The sequence below is a fragment of the Trichechus manatus genome, unplaced genomic scaffold (assembly GCF_000243295.1).
Source record: "Trichechus manatus latirostris isolate Lorelei unplaced genomic scaffold, TriManLat1.0 scaffold00105, whole genome shotgun sequence".
Classification (NCBI taxonomy): Eukaryota; Metazoa; Chordata; class Mammalia; order Sirenia; family Trichechidae; genus Trichechus; species Trichechus manatus.
Genome location: NW_004444041.1, coordinates 5,592,054 through 5,614,167, shown reverse-complemented (window position 1 = coordinate 5,614,167; position 22,114 = coordinate 5,592,054). Strand labels below are relative to the sequence as shown.

Here is a 22,114-nt window from a genome sequence, read left to right as displayed (position 1 = left end):
CAGAAGGCAGAAGGGGACAGGAAAGCTGGTGATAGGGAACCCAAGGTTGAGTAAGGGTAGTGTCGATGTGTTGTGAGGTTGTTAACCATTGTCTTAGGGCAACATGTGTACTAACTTAAATGAGAAACTATTTTGTTCTGTAAGCCTTCATCTAAAGTGAGAATAGCAGCACACTTGGAACAGCTTAGTAGATGTCATTGAACTTTGCCTGTAGAAATTTTTGAAATGGTGTATCTTTGGCTATGTATGTTTTCACCAAAAAAAAAAAAAGTGGTCGAGAAGGGAGAGGGTTGACATGTGGCGTTGTTAACCGATGTCATAAAACAGTATGTGTACTACTGTTTCATGAGAAACTATTTGTTCTGTAAGCCTTCACCTGCAGTCCAATAAAATAAATAAATAAAGGGGGAAAAAAAAAACCCCAAAAACAAAGAAATAAAGAGTCCAACCTGCTAAGAACCTGGAAATTAAAATTAAAATGCCTTACTCTCTGCAGTTGTTTCAGCCTGTTAATCATTTTTGTTTTGTTTAGAGCAGTTATTGAGCATCTTTGGGTTGATGGTGAGTAAAACGATTTTTGTTTCATTTAGGAACCGATGAGAAAACGCTCATCAGCATTCTGACGGAAAGGTCGAACGCACAGAGGCAGCTGATTGTTAAGGAATATCAAGCAGCATATGGAAAGGTACACTTTGATTAACATAACACAGCCAATAAGGAGATAATCACTCATGTATCAGAGATGCTCCCACGTGATTATGCCCGTAGATCTTTTGTTTCACACCTAGTGTAGCATAAAGTACCCTGTGTATCCACTCAACAGCCTGGAATCTGTGTCTTGGTTTTGCTCTTAACTGGCTGAGTGACCTTGGGCATGTTACTTGAACTTTCTGGGCGTCAGGTTCTTCACCGGTAAAACAAGAAAGGTTGCCTTAGATCAATGCTTCTAAATCGGGGGTGATTTTGCTCGCCAGGAGACATTTGGAGGAGAAGGATGCTTTTGGCATCTAGGCCAAAATGCTGCTAAACATTCTGTAATGCACAGGTGTGGTGCGATGGATCGCTTTAGTGTGGCGTTTCTCGCCATGGTCTTCTAACTCCCACCTGAGTATTGGGCAGGCTTGTGCAGATAAGGTAATTGTGGCCCACCAAAGGGACTGGTCACTTTTGCCGTACTGCTGGGCTTGAGATGATCCATCCCAGAGGTGGGAGAGAGAGGATCTCACCACCACCAAGGAAGAACAGCCAGGAGTGGAGAGTGTATCCTTTGGACCCAGGATCCCTGCACTGAGAAGCTTCTGGAACCAGGAGACAGAGAGAGAGAGAGAGAGAGAGAGAGAGAGAGAGAGAGAGAGAGAGAGAGAGCTCAAAAAACAGTGGCAGAGAAATGACAGCAGGAGACGGCGTGGTGGGCTTCCTGACCGATGAAGCGAGAAGGCTGAGTGCCTTTGGGCAGGTGGCTTGCTAGCAGAGTAGAGTACCTCTGAGCACTTACTGGCAAGCCAAAAGAGCTTTGTAACACTTGCCCAAGGAGAGCAGAGGCTGAGGGCCAGAGAGGCTGCTTGCAAGCACAGCTGGGAAGAGGCAGTCCAGGTGGAAGAACTGTATTCTGAGCATTTCTCAACCTGAATTCTGACCTGTTACTTCCCTAATAAACCCCATAATCGTGAGTATTGCCTGTGAGTTCTGGGTGGCCTTTGCAATGAATTGTCAAACCCAGCAGAGAAGTAGAGAGTGCCATGAGAGGAGAGAGGAGGCATGTCTGACCTCCACCTAACAGGAATCACCCTTGGGCTGTTGATCTCGGTTCTCTTTCTCCTTTGTGAAGTTAGAGGAGGTCAGACACTGCCCCCATGCCATTTTTATAACAGGACAGCCCCCTACAACAAAGAGGTAACTGGCCCTAAATGTAAACAATGCCAAGGCTGACAAACTCTGTCTTAAATGATCTTTAATTTCTCTTCCAACTTTAAAATCTTTATATAATTATATGTTTAATTCATTCAACAAATCAAAACTCATTAAGCACAAGAAACTGTGTAAGAATGAATTAGACTTGGTCCTCGCCACACACACAGTTTATTTGTTTGACACATATCTGTTGGGTGCTACGGAGTCAGGAAGGAGCTCTGGTGGCACAGTGGTTAAGCACTCAGCTGCTAACTGAAAGGTCAGCAGTTCAAACGCACCAGTGGTACCACAGGAGAAAAGACCTGGCAGTCTGCTCCCATGAAAATTACAGGCAAGGAAACCATATAGGGTAGTTCTACTCTGTCATATAGGGTCACTATGAGTCAGAATCGACTGGAGGGCACCCAGCAACAGCAACAACGGTGTCAGGAGGTATCCTAGACACTGGGGTGCAACAGTGTAAAAACAGATATTTCCTTCTTTCATGGAGCTAATATTCTATTAGAAATGTAATAAACAAGTAAATAAAATAAATTCGGTTATTGATAAGTGCTATAAAAAATTAAAATAGAGTGATGTGATAATGGGTCCATTAGATAAGGTGGTGAAGAAATGTGACTGTGAGGGGTTGTTAACTAAGGCATTTCAGGCAGACGGTACAGCAAATGCAAAAACCCTGAGGCAGAAACAAGCTCAGAATATTTGAGAAACAGAAAGAATTCCAATAGGGTGGGAGTGTAGAGAGTGAAAGGGAGCAGAAGGAGGAGATGAGTTTGAAGAGAGGTTTAGAACATGCTGGACCTTGAAGTCTTGGTACAGAGTTTAGATTTTATTCTATGGATAATAGGGAGCCAGAGGAGCTTATAAGCAGGGGAATAATATTATCCAGTTTATATCTTTGAAGGTTGCTTTGGCTGCTGTGGCTAATGATCTGCAGAGGGGAGGAGTGGAAGCAAAGACCATTTAGGCTATTGGGTGGTCGAGGTGAGAGATGAGAGTGTCCAGTGACTATCCTTAGGCAGCTCAGGTATCATCTCCTGAAAATGAACTCTTAACCACTACCTACCAGGGTTTCCCTCCTAACCCCTAGACTCCATTAAGCCACCCATCTCTATGTTTCTTCTATCAAATGCTTAATATAATCTTTTGAAATTTTGTCTTTGGATATGTCTCTTTTTCCCCTTAGGGCATGATGTCTTAGAGGTAAGGATTGTGTCTGCCTCACCTTTAAATGCCTAGCACAGAGCAGATTTCCGATAAATATTTGTTGAATTAAATGAATTGCCAAGCTTCTGGAAAAGGCAGTGCATTTGTGTATAGGGAACACGAATGATCACTGACCATTCAGCATTTCCAGAATATGGAGGAACATTGAAGGCTAAGGAAAATAACCATTTTTCACAGTGGGGTAGAATGAGAGCTTGTGAAATTAAGTTCAGTTGCAAAGTCTTGGGTTGAGGACACATGGTAGTGGATTTCAGCATTTAGAAAAGAAAATTCCCTGTGGTGATGGAAACAGAGCTAGGGACACTTGGCTCCATTCCATTTGTTTCTGCAGGGCCATGGCCCTGCTGTGCCCCTCAGTGGTGTGGTAAGTGTTGATCTGTACCTATATTGGTGTAGCAGTTTGGAAGGTTGCCAGTCTCTGTTTCAGGAGCAGGTTGGGGTGGGGGGAAAGCATTCCATAACATTCCTTTGAATATTGAAAATAGAAGCCATGTTGCCTATCTTTAAGCAGGCGAGATGGACCAGATTTATGTACTGTGTGAAAACAGTGCCAAAGTACAATATCAGTAACTAATGTTCACCCCATTGCTACACTTAAGGATTCCTTACTGCTCTTGCCAGAAAACTACTCCTGATTCCTCCTAGTTCCAAGCTCTCACCAGAGGCTAGTGACCAACTACTGTCCTCCCTCTCCTTTTTTCTCCTGAGCTCTTTGGCAGTCACTGAGAAGGAAGGTACCCAGGAATAGGGCATCTACTATTGAAGCTAGATGTGCATTAATGAGGACCCTTCCTCCTCTTCCCTCACCCCAACCCAAGTATTGAGAACATTGAGGACACAGGACGTGCATATTAACACACACAATTCCAGAGTTTCCAGACTAAGATGGACTAGGAAGAAAAGCCTGGTAATCTACTTCTGAGTATCAGCCAGTGAAAATTCTGTGGATCACAATAATCCTATCTGCAGTTGATCATGGGGATGGCACCAGACCAGACAGCAGTTTGTTCCCTTAGGCATGGGGTTGCCATGAGTCGGGCCAACTTGACAACGCTAACAACAACAACAACTGTGGCATGCATGGAGTTCCCTCCTTTGGCTTTCCTGCAAAAAGCCTTTTGTGAAACAGAACAGTTTTGAAATAATCATAAAATGCAGATTAATATCCATAGAGATATCTTTGACATTTCTGTTTATTCCCAGTGGATGGGCACGTTTTCATCTGATCTTGATACATATGTTCATCTTTCACTAGGTGACTTTAGAGAAAGAAATAAAAAGTATTTCATACTTTCCTTTTCGGGATTTCTTATTTTAGGAGTTGAAAGATGACTTGAAGGGTGATCTCTCTGGCAACTTTAAGCGTACCATGGTGGCCCTTGTGACTCTACCAGCAGTGTTCGATGCGAAGCAGCTAAAGAAATCCATGAAGGTATGAGCCCTACACAAGCCTTTCCTGCCCAGGATTTGACTATGTCTTCAGAAACAGTTACTTTCTTCCAGTACACACTTAGATACGGTTGTAAGTATGGTAGACACAGATGGCATTTTAATTCTGTGCCTTCCAATTGGAATGACTCTGAAATAGAGAGTAGTTGTGGAACTTTGAACCTGAATCTTCCTGGGACAAAAGGATCCTCTCATATCTTTATTTTGTTTGTTTGCTTTTTGCCGTGTAGAATCCAATTTTCTAGTTTGTTGTCATTAAAAGTATATGGCATCATCATCAACTCCATTGCGTAGTCCAAAAACTTATTGTCCTTGACCCCTTGCTTTCCCTTATCCTTAAAATCTCAGTAAGTCCATTAGCTCTACTTCCAAAATCTATCCCAAATGTGTTCCTTTCTCTCAAAATCCATTGCTACCATCCTAGGCCAACCACCATCATCTTCTGACTGGACTATTTCAATAGCTTCCTAACTGGTCTGTTCGCCTCCATTTTTGTCCACCTCTAATCTAGTCTTCACAGAATAGCCAAAATTATTTTTATTACATTAAATAAGATTATGCTATTTGCCTGCATAAATCTCCAATGGCTTTGAACTCTTAAAATCCAAACTCTTTATCATGGCCTTTATCACCCAAGACAGTCAGACTCTTGCCTACCTTTGTGACTTTTTTTACAAAGTACCCTCTTCCCCCGATCTTCAGTACTGCAGCCACACTGACCTTCTCTCTGACCCTTGAACCTTCTAAGATACCTTGGGGTCTTTATATGTTATGTTCCTTCTCTCTGGAACATAATAATTCACTCAGTTTTATTTTCTTAATTGCACTTATTATTTAAAATTATTTATTTTTGTCCAATTAAATGGTACCTCCATTACAGCAGGGAACCTCATCAGTCTTGTTCTGTACCCTCTGTCCCTAAAGCAGGGCCTGGAGTGAAGTGGGTGCTCAATACATATTTGCTAAGGGAAGGAAGGAAATAAGGGAGTCTAGGCCTGAGTATAACCATATTCTACCTTCCTATCAGGGGTAGAAGTTCTATGGAAGAGGTATGGGTGTGTTGGTTCAGATCATCTGAGAAGTAGATAGCAAGGTAGAATTAGATGGGCAAGAGATTTATTGGGGCAAATGCCTCTGAAATATAAAGGGGAAGAGGGAACAGGGTAGGTGGGGTGAGTCTTCAGACTCTAATGCAGATCTGACACCTGTGAAAGGAGAGAGAGAAGGAGGGGGCTAGGAAAGGAAGAGCCTCAGTCCATAGTGAAGCTCTTGACATAGCCTTGGCAGGCTGATGAGGAGCCCCTGAGCAAAGATTGTTCTTTGGAAGGGTCCCCGTTGGGCAAAAACAGCCCAGCTCCGGTACCCCTGTTGTGCTCATCATTGACTAGGAACAGCCTGGAAAAAGCATGATATTGGTGAGAACATTATGACAGATCCAAGTGTATGGCAATTGGAGGCTACTGGCCAACTGAATTCTTTGCAACAGATTCTCAGGAAGGGAGATCTGAGCAATACACTTTTTTTTTTTCTATATAACTTAATATTATCCCTTCCTAAAAATCTTTTTTTATTTTATTTTATTATTGTACTTTAAGTGAAAGTTCACAATTCAAGTTAGTCTCTCATACAAAAATTTATGCATACATGTTATGTGACCCTAATTGCTCTCCCTATACTGTGACAGCACACTCCTCCTTTCCACCCCTGCTTTCCCGTGTCCATTCAACCAGCTCCTGACCCTCTCTGCCTTCTCATCTCACCTCCGAACAGGAGCTGCCCATTTAGTCTCAGGTATCTACTTGAGCTAAGAAGCACACTCTTCACAAGTATCATTTTATGTCCCATAGTCCGGTCTAATCTTTGTCTGAAGAGTTAGCCTCGGGAATGGTTTTAGTGCTAGGTTGACAGAGAGTCCAGGGGCTATGCTGTCTGGGGTTCCTCCAGTCTCAATCAGACCATTAAGTCTGGTCTTCTTACTAGAATTTGAGTTCTGCACCCCACTTTTCTCCTGCTCCATTGGGGACTCTCTGTTGTGTTCCCTGTCAGGGCAGTCATTGGTGGTAGCCGGGCATCATCTAGTTCTGGTTTCAGGCTGATGCAGTCTCCGCTTTATGTGGCCCTTTCTGTCTCTTGGGCTAATACTTCCCTTGTGTCCATGGTGTTCTTCATTCTCCTTTACTCCAGGTGGGTTGGGACCAATTGATGCATCTTAGACGGCTGCTCGCTAGCTTTTAGTACCCCAGACGCTACTCACCAAAGTAGGATGCAGAACATTTTTTTAATAAACTTTGTTACACCAATTGACCTAGATGTCCCCAGAGCAGTACACTTTTATGACCACCCCAAAGGCAGAGAATTAAACAGATGTTAATAGTAAGGATTTGGTTTGCCTACAAGTGTTAGAAAAAATTCTCTTTTACAAATAAGAAATCCAAATAAGCAGTCCAAAACTGGATGTGGTGACACCACCATTATCAGAGACTCAGGCTCCTTCCATCTTATTGCTCTATCATTCTTCAGCCTGTGATTTATACTTCCTGATGTAAGATGGCAGCTCCAGCTCTAGTCATTATATCTTCATTGCAGTCAACTGAAAGGAGCAAGGGACAAAGGAGGATCCACCCTCTCTCTCTTTAAAAACACTCCCGGAAGTTTTGCATGATACTTCTGCATATATCTCATTGTCCAGAACTTAGTTATATGACTAAGCCTAGCTGTAAAAGAAACTGAGAAGTATAGTCTTTATTTGGTCAGCCATGCACCAAGTTAAACATTGGGGGTTCTATACTAAGCAAGAAAGACAAAAGATATATTGGGGTCAACTAAGAATCTCTGCTGCTAGACGGAATTCAGCCTTGGTTTAAGTGCTTCATTGACCTTATTTGATCAAGTCCTCGTGTAAATGATTTCTCTTGGAGTAACACTGTGGTTCAGTGACCTCAGTAAAAACCAAGGCTCAGGGGTAACTTGTCCCCAAGTCAGCTGGGCCCAATAATACCCGTTATTAAGTCTTTGAAAATCTCCCTATGTCAAGAAGATGAGACAATGCTGACTAAACCCATGCAGTGGTATAAGGATAATATTCAAGAGAATTGTAGAGTCCTTTCTAAATATAGTGGTATGTTTGAATGCTCACTAGAGTTAATACTACTAGACTGCCATTTCTGACCTTGAATGACATAATTTTTTTCTTTATACTATTTCTCTGAAAAATCATTCAATTTATCGTGACACTTGAGTAGAAAATTTCCTTGAAAATTCTTCTGTCAATTAACTCCAGATAGTTTATATCATTTTTTTTTTTACTGTGGTAAAAATATATATATAACAAAACATTTGCCAATTCAATAATTTTTACATTATGATTTAGTGACATTGATTACGTTCATCATGTATCCACCACTGTTAACAGAAACTCAGTGCCCCCCTAAGAAATAACTCCCGCTTTCCTCCTCCCTCACACCCCTGGTAACCACTAATAAGCTTTGGTCTCTATACATTTGCTTATTTCGTTTAAGTGGGATCATGCAATATTTGTCCTTTTGTAATTGGCCTAATAACATGTTTAGTGCTTATGTTCAACCTCCTAGTTCATTGTGTAGTGCCTGGGGTCTTAAATGTTTGCAAGTGGCCATCCAAGGCACAATTGGTCTCTTTGCTTGGAGCAGCACAGGAAGAAGGGGAATCAGGAATAGGAGGAAATGGGTGTGTGGCTAATTGCCTCCATAAAAAACTGCCTCCTTTGCCATGAGGCTAGAAGAACTAGATGATGCGCAACTACTATTACTGAACATTTTGATGAAGATTCCATAGTAAAATCCTAATCAGGAGGTATTAGGTTGTTTCTGTCTTTTAGCTATATGGATAGTGCTGCAGTAAACATTGGTGTACATATGTGAGTCACTGCTTTCAAGTCTGTTGCGTATATACCTAGTAGTAGAATTGCTGGATCATATGGTAATTCTATGACTAACTTTTTGAGGAGCCTCCAAACTGTTTCCCACAGTGGCTGTACCACTTTGCAATTCATGTTATTTTAATACGAAAATAATATGGAAAATTAGAAAACTATTTTAGAGCAACATGGGACTTTATATCAGTTTATTTAAGACTTGTTAAAATCTATATTAAGTAAGATATTAGGACTAAATTGCATGAAATTAGATTTTTTAAGAGTTCTAAAAATTAGATTTCCTTTCATTTTTTTAGGGAGCTGGAACAAACGAAGATGCGTTGATTGAAATTCTAACCACCAGGACAAGCAGGCAGATGAAGGAGATCTCCCAAGCCTACTATACAAGTAGTCTTATTTTCTGCTTATGTACAGTAATGTCCACATATATATGAGCCAATGTTGCTTTTCCCAGAAACCCACCAATATCTTTTTCACAAGGCTTTTTGAAGGAGGCAAGACTTACAGGAAGAGGATACATTCTGAAATGGGCTGAAGACTTCGGATTTTCAGAGAAGATTTGAATATGATCTAAGCTAGAAAGTGCTGCATAATGATGGCATTAATACCTTGCATTTATGATATTACAGCTGCAGTGGATTTTGCTCTCAGCAATCACTGTTTAAGCTCTTTAAGGCTACAAGGAATAGAATTGCATCTAGGTTGCCTTGCTTAATAGGGATTAATGATACACGAGGCGATAAGGAAGAAAACAGTCTCAAACATGTACAGCCAAGCTTCACAGAAATTCAAGACAAAGTGCTACCCTGGGGGCTCAGTTATTTTGTCATTCCTCAGCATCAGGCAGCATCTCCTGCTCCTTGTGCTGATGTCTTCTATTATAGTAACTTTGTTTCCCTCCTTCTCTGCTTCTGCTGTTCTTTTCTTTTTTTAACCCATAATTATATTTATTTACTTTTCAATAAGTTTAAATCATTAAGGGGTACAACATCATATGGATTCTATGTCCAATGGTCTTAGCGGGAAGATTGCTTCAGAATTTGGCACAAGCCATGCCACTATTCCCATGGATGCGAAGTACCTTTTTCCAGATTATTCTGGTTTTGTCAGGTTTGCCATCAGGAGTCACTGTATTGTTCTTTGCTTTGAACACATAAGCACATTTCTTGCCTAAATAGAGGAGTCCCTAGATGTTGCAATGGTTAACATGCTTGGCTGCTAACCAAATATTGGTGGTTTGAATCCACACAGAGGCACCTTGGATAAAAGGCCTGGTGATCTACTTCTGAAAAATCAACCATCAAAAAACCTATGGAGTATAGTTCTACTTTGACACATATGGAGTTGCCGTGAGTCAGAATTGACTAGACAGCAACTGGTTTGGGTATTTTTGCTTTTGCCTACATAGAATTCAGTTTCATCTTGGGCATAAACACCTTTAGTTTTAAGAAGAGATGTTGCTGCCTCTGGTTCTGAAGACCCACTTTAATAGTCAGCAAAAATAGCCTTGAACCATGGCCTAGACATATTTGCTGTTTTAGAAGTCCTGTTCCCAGCAGGCCTTCACAGGCTCCAAGATGGCGGAAAGAGCTGCTTCTACTGTTCTTGATACCACCGAGTAACTTCTCTCCTCCTACCAATCATAGCTACTCAAGGCTTATATTTGCTTATTGTTCCTGGTTATTCTTGGCTTCTGTTTTCTGCAGTATTTCTGGGGGGTCTACTTTGTTGCTCTAGTGTCTTTGTCTTTTTTCTGTATAGCTCGTTCCCTAATAGAGAGGATCTAATGGGCTCAAGATGTTACTGTTTAGTACAGAACATTACTTTCGGGCAAAGTTCTCTCACCAGGCCACCTCTTAGTCTGCTGACCACCTATTGTCAGATGCCAACCCTGTTCCAGTCAGCTGTAGAAAGAGTGATGGTATTGTGTAATGTAAAAGAGTGATGGTGTTATGTAATGTGAAATGGTGACCCATGCAGAAGAAACCAGTCAAAGGAGATTATCAACTTGGCACTCATAAAGGGACCAGGCATCTTGTATGCCTTGTCCAGTACAGTGATACAAACCTATTGCCACTGAGTCGATTCCAACTCATAGCGACCCTATAGGACAGAGTAGAACTGCCCCATAGGGTTTCTAAGGAGTGGCTGGTGGATCCAACTGCCGACCTTTTGGTTAGCAGCCAAGCTGTTAATCACTGCACCACCAGGGCTCTGAAGTGACACTATGGAGTCCAAATAAATAGGGAGCTAAATGCTGAAGTTTTATCAGTGTTCTAAGTTAGCGGTGTGTGAAATAACAGTGAATCAGGGATCAAGAACTCTAACTTCCAGTTCAGGCTCCTGCACTATTGTACTATCTTATTTCTTGATCTAGACTTGATTGTGCCTCAAAATGCATAAAGTGTCTGTCAACTTCGATGAAAATAATTGTCTTTTTTTTTTTTTTTTTAGTTTAATTTTCTGTAAAATATGTGGAGTAAAGGGTGGAGTGGGGAGGCTGCATGAGATGTTTATAAAGTCTCATCTAGCTAATTCTAAAATTATGAAATACTTGTGTAAATTCTAACAAATGGGAACTTTACTATTTGACCCAATGTTTTTAAATTATTATTGTTTTTTTTCTATCTAAAGTATAGATGTAACAGTATCAAGACTATTAGGTGTAATGAGGCCTGCTACAAGCTATCGTGTATATAAATAATTTATATTTATAGTGGATTTTGCTATTTGAATTGCTTTGGAAAATTACAGATTTCTTAAAGAGAGATGTACTAAAGTCATGCTTGGGGAGTCCCCGTAGCTGAATTTACACATAAGCTCAGATCACTTTCTACAATTATCTTCCATTGAATTAAAACGACGAGCATTCACATGACTAATACATAGAGTTCTTGAGAATGATGGAGGCAGAGTTCAAATAGCCACCTGGTGTTAGATACTAATCCTGCCCTCCACTTACATAGTGACTCCAAGAGAATCACTTCCCCAGGGATAGAGCAGAACAGAGAATGAAAATGGATGGACACTGTACATTACAGGCTACATAAAAGAGACTACAATTAACCAGTAAAAGAAAAACAGTTGCCACTGAGTTGATTTTGACTCAGGGTGACCTCGTGTGTTTCAGAGTGGAACTGCACTCCATAGGGTTTTCATGGCCATGACCTTTCAGAAGCAGATTGCCAAGCCTTTCTTCTGAAGCACCAGCCTTTCAATTAGTAGCCAAGCACTTAACCATTTGTGCCACCCAGGGACTCTGGACTATAACTAGTCAGTACTAAAATATGTGAACACACAGTTGGCAATTGTTAAGGGGGAAATAGGATGTCTGGGGTTTATTTTTTTTAACCAAATAATACGGTCTAGCTGTTAGTTAATATTAGAGTTAGGTTCATAAAACAGAAATCTAATAGTAGCTTAAATAAGATGGAAGTTTATTTCTTGCACATGTAAAAAAAAAGTCTGGAGATAGGCAGTTCTGGGACTGGTTGATTCTTCAAACTTTTTCAGGAACCCAGTCCCTTCCTGCTTGCTTTTATGCCATCCCTTAGGTGTAGCCCTCATCTTCATAGTCCACAATGGCTGTCCGTGCTCCAGGTATCAACTCACAAACTAGGCAGCAATGCCACATATGTCTACCTACATTTCAGATTGCCGAGAACTTAGTCATGGAGCTGTACCCAGCTAAGAGGAAAACTGAGAATGTAGTCGTTACGCTGTGCGCATCACGTCTTGCTAAAGATTGAGGTTTTGTTACTATCAAGGAGAGAATGGAAATTGGAAAGCAAACTAGCAGCTCTCCCACCCTAGCTTTCCCACTATGCCTCCTTTAGTGCTGTTGTCAGATGAAATGGACCACGCTTTGATACCAAGTGGTAATTCTTTCTGTTCTTTTGCATCCACCATAACACACACTATAACAATAATTACAAGAAGATATCCATCTCACAACAAAAGAGCACCAGGAAGTTAAATAAAAGAGCAAGATTTACTTCATCAGATACTTAATCATTGTCAATGTTGACATTTAAGCTTTTCTGTTTTATAAGATTTTTCAGTTTACCAAGGCTTAATTTCATTCTTATTTGGTTTCAGTATATAAGAAGAGTCTTGGAGATGACATTAGCTCTGAAACATCTGGTGACTTCCGGAAAGCTCTGCTGACTTTGGCTGATGTAAGGTGTTATTTTATTTTTTAAACTTCTCAATAAGCTGCATGCTCAGTACCAATTTTTAGGATGTTTAAAAATAACCAAATGGAGACAGTGAGACTGCAATTTTCCTTGTAAAATTATTCGTTCTGCATTTGCATCGCCACCAAGCAATGTAATGTTTAACCAAGATCACAACTACGTATATATATGTATATATACCTCATGACATAACAAAAAATCTTGTTCAGTATAAGGATTAGAAGTGTATTGATCATACCTCACAATATATTAGGAAATATTCTCATAAATCATCTGATGTAAAACCATTGTTTATTCTTTTTCACTATATGTGTCTCCATTTTTTAAGAATATGTTGATTTTCTTCTGGACTCCAGTGAATATGTTTCTCTTTTGTTAGTGTTTGAATTAAGTAGGGAGCATGATACAGAAGAATTATCTTCAGAGGTGGTTGTCTCAGTCTCAGGAGTAAGGAGTAAATGGCTTGCTGCAACTTCATCCTTGCCATCTTGTAAGAGTTGCTAAACCATTAATCAGCATGTGAGGAAATCAGGCCACACCTTGCTATCTCATTTTAGGCAGCTCAGGACTTTGGTAATGAAGGTGGGCAGGTCAAGGATGAGATATACTCACAGCTGTGTATATGAGAGGAAGTAATTTAAGCCATGGCTCACCAGTCTCTCAGCTGATTTACACAGCTCCTACAGTCTCAACCATGGTCTCAGCCTGAGGGGTGAAACACTACTTATCAAGACTGAAGCATGATGCCAGCAGGAAACGATTTATCCTAATTATGGTGTCAGTTGTTTTAAATGTGAAAACTTTATGAAAGTTGAACCCACACAACGAAAATTATGTAGCATTGCTGTAAACATATATATATTTATAGATGTGCATCCATTTGTGTATGGATATAGGCACACTCACCCACCCACAGGGAGCAGTATAGAATAGGGCTTTAGAGCGGGCTTTTAGACTCAAACAGAGCTGGAATCTCATGCTGTTAGCTTTGTGTATTTGGACAAGTTCCTTTAAGCCTTAAAGCCTTAGTTTTCACATTTGTGAAATTACAGTGGTAATAATACCAACTCTTAGAGTGTTGTGAAGATTAAGAGAGAGAAAGCATAGGAAGTACTTAGCACACAGAAAGTGATCAATAACTGGTGGTGGTTATTATTACTAGTACCAATTACTATTGGCATTTTAATTAGTCAAGCAGAGTGCACAATGAAAGAGAACAAGAAGGCAAACTAATAGCAGCCAAGGAGCAGCCACACGGAAGAGAAATAAGTAAAAGAAACTGCAAAAATCAGACATGCATACAGGAACCTATGGTTTGAAAATAGGATTTTTCAGTTTCAAAAATTTATTTCTAAAATGTTTTAGCCAAATGCTTCGTTCACCTATAATTCTCAAAATAATTCAGGCCATCCTGCTTTCCCCCCTCCTATCTTCTGTCTTTCTGTAGTGTGCCGAAACGTTTGTGGGCACACACATAACCGTACAGTCTTCAACATTAGAGTTGGTGTGGACCTTGGAGTTTTCAGAGGAGGGAACTGAGGCTCAGAGAATTGTGTGATTTCCAATAAATTTTATGGCAGAGCCAGAACTAGAAGCCAGAATGACTTGATTCCTCCAGTAGTCTTTTCTCTTTGCTTTATGGCCTTCATTGGAGAAAAACCTCTGAAGTGTCCTGCAGGTCAGAGTATTTTAAACAAATGCAGCCAGGTGTCCTTTGTAACAGTTGTATTAGGGATTGGTGAGTGAGTGTTAGAATCTACTGTCTTTAAAAGGATTGCCCTTGTTTTCATCCTTCCTGTTTAGGGCAGAAGAGATGAGAGTCTGAAAGTGGATGAGCATCTGGCTAAAAAGGATGCCCAGGTCAGTAACAGAGCAGAGGCAATGTCTCCTTTAACTCTTCTTCTTCCTGGATCACATCTATAAGTATACCAAACCAAAACCAAACCCACTGCCGTCAGGTCGATTTCCACTCATAGCGACCCATAGGGTTTCCCAGGCTGTAAATCTTTATGGAAGCAGACTGCCACATCTTTCTCCTGCGGAGCTGCTAGTGGTTTCAAACTGCTAACCTTTCAGTTAACAGTTGAGCGCTTTAACCACTGTGCAACCAGGGCTTCTTTATAGGTATACCAAAAACCTGTTGCCATTGAGTCGATTCTGACTCATAGTGACCCTACTGGGCAGAGTAGAACTGCCCCCATAGGGTTTCCAAGGAGTGGCTGGTGGATTTGAGCTGCTGACCTTTTGGTTAGCAGCCGAGTTCTTAACCACTGCGCTACCAGGGCTCCATTCTGTAAAAACCTGTTGCCATCGAGTTGATTCCAACTCATAGTGACTCTGTAGGAGAGAGTAGAACTGCCCCATGGTGTTTCCAAGGAGCGGCTGGTGGGATCAAATGGCCGACTTTTTTATTAGCAGCCGTAGCTGTTATCCACTGCACCACCAGGACTCCCTCCAGTCTGTAGGTATCCAGAAAAACCCAAAACCAAACCTGTTGCTGTCCAGTTGATTTCGACTGACGGCGATCTCATTGTACAGAGTAGAACTGCCCCATAGGATTTCCAGGGAGCAGCTGGTGGATTCAAACTGCCCACCTTTTTGTTAGCAGCAGAGTCCTTAACCACTGCACCACCAGGGCTTCTCTACAGGTATAGGGGGTTGATATCCCAAGACATATTTTGTAAGGACACAATTCAATCCATAAAAGCAGGGAGTCACCCAACCCCAGCTTTCTGCCTTCTCTAGTGGCAATCATCATTCTCTCAACTCCTGCCACCCCAACTCTCAAATTTCTAGTTTGCTGAAAGTGAAAGACTTAGATAATAGATTATCTCATTGACCTCTCAAATAAAGCAAATCGCCCACTCTTCTCATTCCACCTCTTCAAAAAAGAAAAAGAGAGAGAATTATGTCAGTTTAATAATAATGTCTCCCTCCCCTTGTCCAACAGATTCTCTATAATGCTGGTGAGAAGAAATGGGGCACAGATGAAGATAAATTCACCGAGATCCTGTGTTTAAGGAGCTTTCCTCAACTGAAACTAAGTATGGACTCAATTCATTTTTGACCACATTACAATCTTGTTTGTTTTTGTGTTTTTTTTTTTTTTAAATGGCTTTGGATTTAACATACAAAGTTCTAGAAAATGAAGTTGAAAATTGCAAAGGCTGTTCCAGTTTTATCTATAAACTTTTCAAGAAACAGAATGAGGAAACTATATTCTAGCTCAAGGCAGTACTGACACTTCTCTTGCTTTCCCTGGAAGCTGCATAGGTTATCCAGAGTCATAGGTGGCAGGGGAAGAATTGTGACAGGGAGAAGAAAAAGGGCAGAAAGGGAGTGTTCCTGTGGGGTGAAGGGGTTTGTCTGCATTGCCTCCACCCCATCTCTTCCCAAATTAGCCACTTCCCAGAAAAACTGAGCATTGCTGGTGACTTTCTGTTAATGCATTAATACTGGTGGACATTCACTTCTTTCTGATATAAAGGTAAATGGGGGAGAAATAAAAAAACATAAAACAGCCCTCTTGTCAGATCAACTTTTAGATGAAACTGCTAAGGACCCACCCTTCACTCACTGATATTAACACTATGTTTCCCTGAGGTATTCTGGAAGCAACAGCACCCAGAGGCCTGGAACTCTGTTTACTGTGAACACCTCTGACTGGCTTCCAGATGCTGGTCTAGAGACCAACCCCAGTGTATGACTAAACTTAAGCCAAGTTCATGGACAAGTGAAGAAACATAAGGACAGTACTGTGACTTTAATTCTGAGGTTGTCCTTCCTTAATTTTGCCATTAAAATCACAATGATTTTATAAAATAATGCTGATAGTATATGATGTTGTGTGCCATCAAGTCGATTCCAACTTATAGTGACCCTGTATGACAGACTAGAACTGCCCATAGGATTTCCTACACTGTAATCTTTACAGGAGCAGATTGCCAGGTCTTTTCTCCCAAAGAGCGGCTGATGGGTTCAAACTACTGACCTTTCAGTTAGCAGCTGAGTGCTTAACCACTGAACAACCAGGGCTCCTTATAGTATATGATAGTTACTTTATTAGTCCCCTTATTTGGAAAAAACAAACAACCCACCCTAGTTCTTTCTCCACAGTTTCTGTTTTAAAAATGTACCTGTCTTGCAAAATATGCCTGTATACTTGGTGACATATGTACAGGTTTTGCTTTTGGGCAAATAAGATAGGAAATAGGATGCTTTCTTGCAGGTGTGAAGCAGGGCTTTGAACCAGTTCATTCCAGTTTGACTCCCTGCTAATAATTTGCATTTCCACCCCAGATATTCTGAATCAGAATCTACATTTTAACGAGATCCCCTTGGGAAGCCCTGGTGTGAAGTAGGCCATGCTCCCTTAGGGAATGATTTACCCAGCACAACAATTAAGATTTCTTTAGCAGATGAAACATACTTGACTAATGATCACACTATGGTGCTACTATAATTTAAAAATAGCCCATATCACTGCTGTAGGTAAATTATTTATCACTGGCTTTATAACCTTTCAGGCTATTTTAAGTGCTAACAGCCTGGGAAGAGGAACAGGGAGAGGTTGTCAGTAAAAGTGGCCTATGAAGTTTTATTGTGGATGATTTTCTTAAAAAGAAATGAAAAGAAAAACAAAAACTTCTATGCTCAACTTTTGGTGGTTTAAGGGAAGAGTTTTTGAAGTTGCTACTAAACTTGATCTGCTGCATGTCTAATCTAAAACTGGAATATATTCAAGTGTGGTCAATTGGGATGGTTTAAATGTGTTTGTGGTACTGCTTTTTAGCATTTGATGAATATAAAAATATCAGCCAGAAGGACATCGAGGACAGCATAAAAGGAGAATTATCTGGGCATTTTGAAGACTTACTGCTGGCCATAGGTAAGCACTTGAGCCCTTAGAAGCTGAGTTATTTTGCACTTGTTCTAAATCAGTGTCAAAGTAAGCTCCTTTCTTGTAAGAATCATGACTGATCCATCTTTCTGTTCCCCACAGCCCCCAGCGCAGCCCATGGTACAGACAGTATGCTCAACAAATATTGTTAACTTGATGTGTCAAGAAGTAATCTTTTTATGTCTTACTTTGCTTTTTAAATTTGTATTTGGCTTGTCATTGTGTTTATATTGTTGTCTCCTTAAGAACTGAACCTTTTCTTTTTGAGCTTTGTTGAACACTGAGACCTAAGTCAATTCAGTTGTTCACCATATTTGGTTATTTTTGGAAAATGTCAGTAACCACCCAAAGTTAAGGCCTGGTCAGAGCTATAGGTCTTCTCCACTTCGTGTTAGCAAGGTGGTATGTCAGAATGAAAGTAAGTCTCAGATGGAATCCATCCCCACATAAACATGTCAATTAACAAGCAGGCAAAAACACAGTTATATGAGGTCTCAGATGTCTGTCCTTTTAGGTACCTGGGCAGTACCTTGTAAGAAACGTGCAATCAAAAAATGAGACACTCACTATTCAACGGCAAGATTCAGTGACCCTTCTAGTCAGAGTTAGGCAACAAAATCTTCTGTAAAGTGCTTGTATACAGACAGGATTGTTCAGAATCCTAAACTACTCCAAAGAGTTTAGGGAGGCTATTGGGATGGCTACAATCCTATGAACTAGGTACTATTTTTATCCCTTGGTTTAAAAAAAAAAAAAGGCGCCGTTGAGTCACTTCTAACTCATGGCGACCCCATGTGTGTCAGAGTAGAACTATGTTCCATAGGGTTTTCAATTACTGATTTTTTGGAAATAGATCTCCAGGCCTTTCTTCCGAGGTGCCTCTGGGTGAATTCAAACCTTTTGGTTAGCACATTAACTCCATCCCCTTGGTAGAGCTGGTAAACCTGAGCCACAGAGAGGTTAAGTTACTTCCCAAGGTTACACAGGGAGTACCATGGTAGAATTCCATGGTATATGGGATTCTAATCCAGGCAGTTTGGTTTCATAGTCTGTGTAAACCAACCACTCTGTGTGCTGCAGTGAGGCATGTAGATAGCACACAGTCTATGCCAAAGTAAATTACAGAAACTGTGCCAAGGAACAAGCACCCACTAAGTGCCAGGACCCATTCTAAGTGCTAACTCCACACATGTTATTTCACTTAACTTCTGACCTTCTCCTCAGTGCCATGAATAGGGCTCTTTATCCAAATACTGGCGTGTGTGCATACACACACATACCCAAATGCTGTTGACTCTGACTGATTAAATTTCTAAGAGATAGGCCCCCCCACTAAAAAAACTTCTTTTTCATTTAAAAAAAAAAATTAATTTAAATCAGTCTCCCTAATTAGTTCTGAGAATGTTCCAATGATAAAGCCAGTTAATTTTTTCCATTTCATATTGCTAATCTTTACATCAATTTTGTTGCTTTTTACTTTGCCTGTTCTTGCTAAACTGTCATATTTGAAAAACTTTATTGAGATACACAGACTCGTACTCATTGAGCTAAGAAACATTCTTAGAAATATGCACTGAATTATGCTCTAAATTTCTACTACAATATATGTCATTTTATCAAGTAAAAGAAAAACCTATAATTCAAATAATTGAATATTCAAGATATGTCACTTTCATTTTCTATTTCAGTCTACCATTAGAATAGAAAAAAAATTAAACATCTTTACTGTTAAGTTTTTCAACAATTTTTTTAAACATCTTTATTGAGATATAATTCATATACCTTAAAACTCACCCACTCAAAGTATACAATTCAGTGCCTTTTAGTATATTCACGGAATTGTGCAATGATCACCATAATCTAAGCTTAGGATATTTTTATCACCTCCAAGAAAAACGCCCATACCCATTCACAGCCACTCTCCATTCCTCTCCACCCACTGGCAACCAGTAATCTCCTTTCTGCCTCTAGATTTGCCTATTCCATTCCATATAAATGGAATCATAGAATATGTCAGCACAGTTTTTGACATGAGAAACCTTCTGAACTGGATCATCTTAGAAATACATAATAAAACCGGTTGCCATCTAGTTGATTCCCACTCATAGCGACCCTATAGGACAGAGTAGAACTGCCTCGTAGGGTTTCCAAGGAGTGTCTGGTGGATTTGAACTGCCAGCCTTTAGGTTAACAGCCAAACTCTTAACCACTACACCATCAGGGCTCCAGAAATACATAATAAGAACATTTTTTAGAAAACAAAAAACATTGCTGTCAAGGCAATGCCAAATCACGGTGACCCTGTAGGATGGAGTAGTATTGCCCCATGGGTTTTCCAAGACTGCAATGTTTATGGAAGCAGACTGCCACATATTTCTCCTATGGAGCAGCTGGGGAGTTCAACCACTGACCTTTGATTAGCAGCCAAGCACTTTAATCACTGCTCCACCAGGGATCCAGAATAGGAACATAAACAAAAGAAAAAAAAAAAAAAACAAATCCATTGCCATCAAGTCAGTTCCAACCCATAGCAGCCCTAGAGGACAGAGTAGAACTGCCCAGTTGGGTTTCCAAGAAGTGGCTGGTGGATTTGAACTAATGACCTTTAGCAGCTATATCACTTAATCACTGTGCCACCAGGACTCTGAATAGGAACATACTAGTTACGAAATAAAGACAAATCCAGACTTACGGAGAGATTTTATTTAAACTACTATTGCAATAGGAAGAAAACTCTGATCTCAGAAATATGCAAGTATTTCAACTCAAACAGAAAGGCTTTTCTGTTATAGGGAAGGGTAAGCAGACTTTAAGGAGCCCATAGGGTCACATTTGCATTGGGCAAATCTGCTGCAAAAGACCTCTTTAAAATGTTAAAAAGCAAAGATGTCACTTTGAGGACTAAGGTGCGCCTGACCCAAATCATGGTATTTTCGGTTGTCTCATATGCATACGAAAGCAGGACAATGAATAAGGAAGACTGAAGAAGAACTGATGCCTTTGAATTATGGTGTTGGCCAAGAATATTGAATATATCATGGACTGCCAGAAGAATGAACAAATATGTCTTGAAGAAGTACAACCAGAATTCTCCTTAGAAACAAGGATGACGAGATTTTGTCTTATGTACTTTGGATGTGTTATCAGGAGGGACCAGTCCCTGAAGAAGGACATCATGCTTGGTAAAGTAGAGGGTCAGCAAAAAAAAGAAAGACCTTCAACAAGATAGATTGACCCAGTGACTGCAACAGTGGGCTCAAGTATAACAGCGGTTGTGAGGATGGCATAGGACCGGGTGGTGTTTGTTCTGTTGTACATAGGGTCTCTATGAGTCAGAACCAACTCAACAGCACCTAGCAGCAACAGCAGTAGGGTTGTGAAGGAGCCCCGGTGGCACTGTGGTTAAAGTGATTGGCTGCTAATTGGAAAGTCAGCGGTTAGAACCCGCCAGTCACTCCACTGAAGAAAGCTATGGCAGTCTGCTTCCATAAAGATTACAGCCTTGGAAACCCTATGGGGCAGTTCTGCTCTGTCCTGTGGGGTTGCTATGAGTCAGAATCAATTTGATGGTAATGTTTGTTTGGTTTTTTTTATTGGTTTGGATACACAGTGGTTAAGCGCTTTGCTGCTAACCGAAAGCTCAGTGGTTTGAACCACCAGCTGCTCAGCGGGAGAAAGCTGTGGCAGTTTGCTTCTGTAAAGATTACTCCTTTCAGGATCCGTGGGGTATATGGTTACCCACCTACTTTTTCTGGCTGCCAGGTGTTTTAGGACTCTACTTTTCCCCCTGAAAGTATTTGCTGCCCTCCAGTGGGGACTTGTGAAACGGTGAAAAGTGAAACAAACATTTGTTAAAGCGAAATAGCTGGGATATCAGGCTTAAATATAAGGTAGTGCATCCAGGAAGTGTGATTGGGTAAAATTTTTGTCGCTTTTTGCCTTTGTTCAGCTAGATAATCCCTGTAATCTTATTTATGGTTTCCTGTGTGGTAGTTAGGGAGCCCTGGTATGTTCTGTTTTGTTTTTTTGTATATTTGGAAAACTAGAGGTTCCCCATGTAACCTAATGGAAGGTGCCCAACAGTACCTCCTTCTACCCATGACTGGTGGGACAGATGGGCACCTACCAATTATGATACCTGAGAACTCCTCGAGTTTTGTGGTAACCAGGTGTTCCCAAATAATATTTCTCAAAATCCATATTACCAACCAAAAATTTAAACACCCTCCATGACTCAGCATGCTTCCATTAATGAAATCGTGGTATCAAAAAAAAAAAAAAAAATCCAAAGCAGGAAATAATAGGGTCTTGAAAGGGTTACAGCCTTGGCAACCCTATGGAGTGGTTCTAGTCTGCCCTGTGTGGTCACTGTGAGTCAGAATCGAATCAATGGCTACAGGTTTGCTTGGTTGATTTGGTCGTGCAGTGATTAAGTGCTTGGCTGCTAACTGAAAGGTTGATGATTTGAACCCATCAGCCTCCCCTTGGGAGAAAGTAACAGTCTGCTTTTGTAAAGAT

The 22,114-nt window shown here is 40.6% G+C and overlaps 1 protein-coding gene across 2 annotated transcripts in view; it reads left to right on the top strand.

Annotated features, from left to right (window-relative positions):
* The window catches only part of ANXA3 (annexin A3), an 88,848-nt gene that overhangs the window by 50,509 nt on the left and 16,225 nt on the right, over positions 1 to 22,114 (top strand). Inside the window, exons 4-11 of one of the 2 annotated variants that reach the window (XM_023737610.1) lie at positions 591 to 685; positions 4,457 to 4,570; positions 8,797 to 8,887; positions 12,599 to 12,678; positions 14,500 to 14,556; positions 15,647 to 15,740; positions 17,489 to 17,584; positions 17,699 to 18,363. In XM_023737610.1, the coding sequence (XP_023593378.1) occupies positions 591 to 685; positions 4,457 to 4,570; positions 8,797 to 8,887; positions 12,599 to 12,678; positions 14,500 to 14,556; positions 15,647 to 15,740; positions 17,489 to 17,584; positions 17,699 to 17,748 (677 nt within the window). In that variant the 3' untranslated portion in view covers positions 17,749 to 18,363. Of the gene's footprint in view, positions 1 to 590; positions 686 to 4,456; positions 4,571 to 8,796; positions 8,888 to 12,598; positions 12,679 to 14,499; positions 14,557 to 15,646; positions 15,741 to 17,488; positions 17,585 to 17,698; positions 18,364 to 22,114 lie in introns of those variants that run through there. The other variant, XM_004383116.2, reaches the window with a different exon arrangement.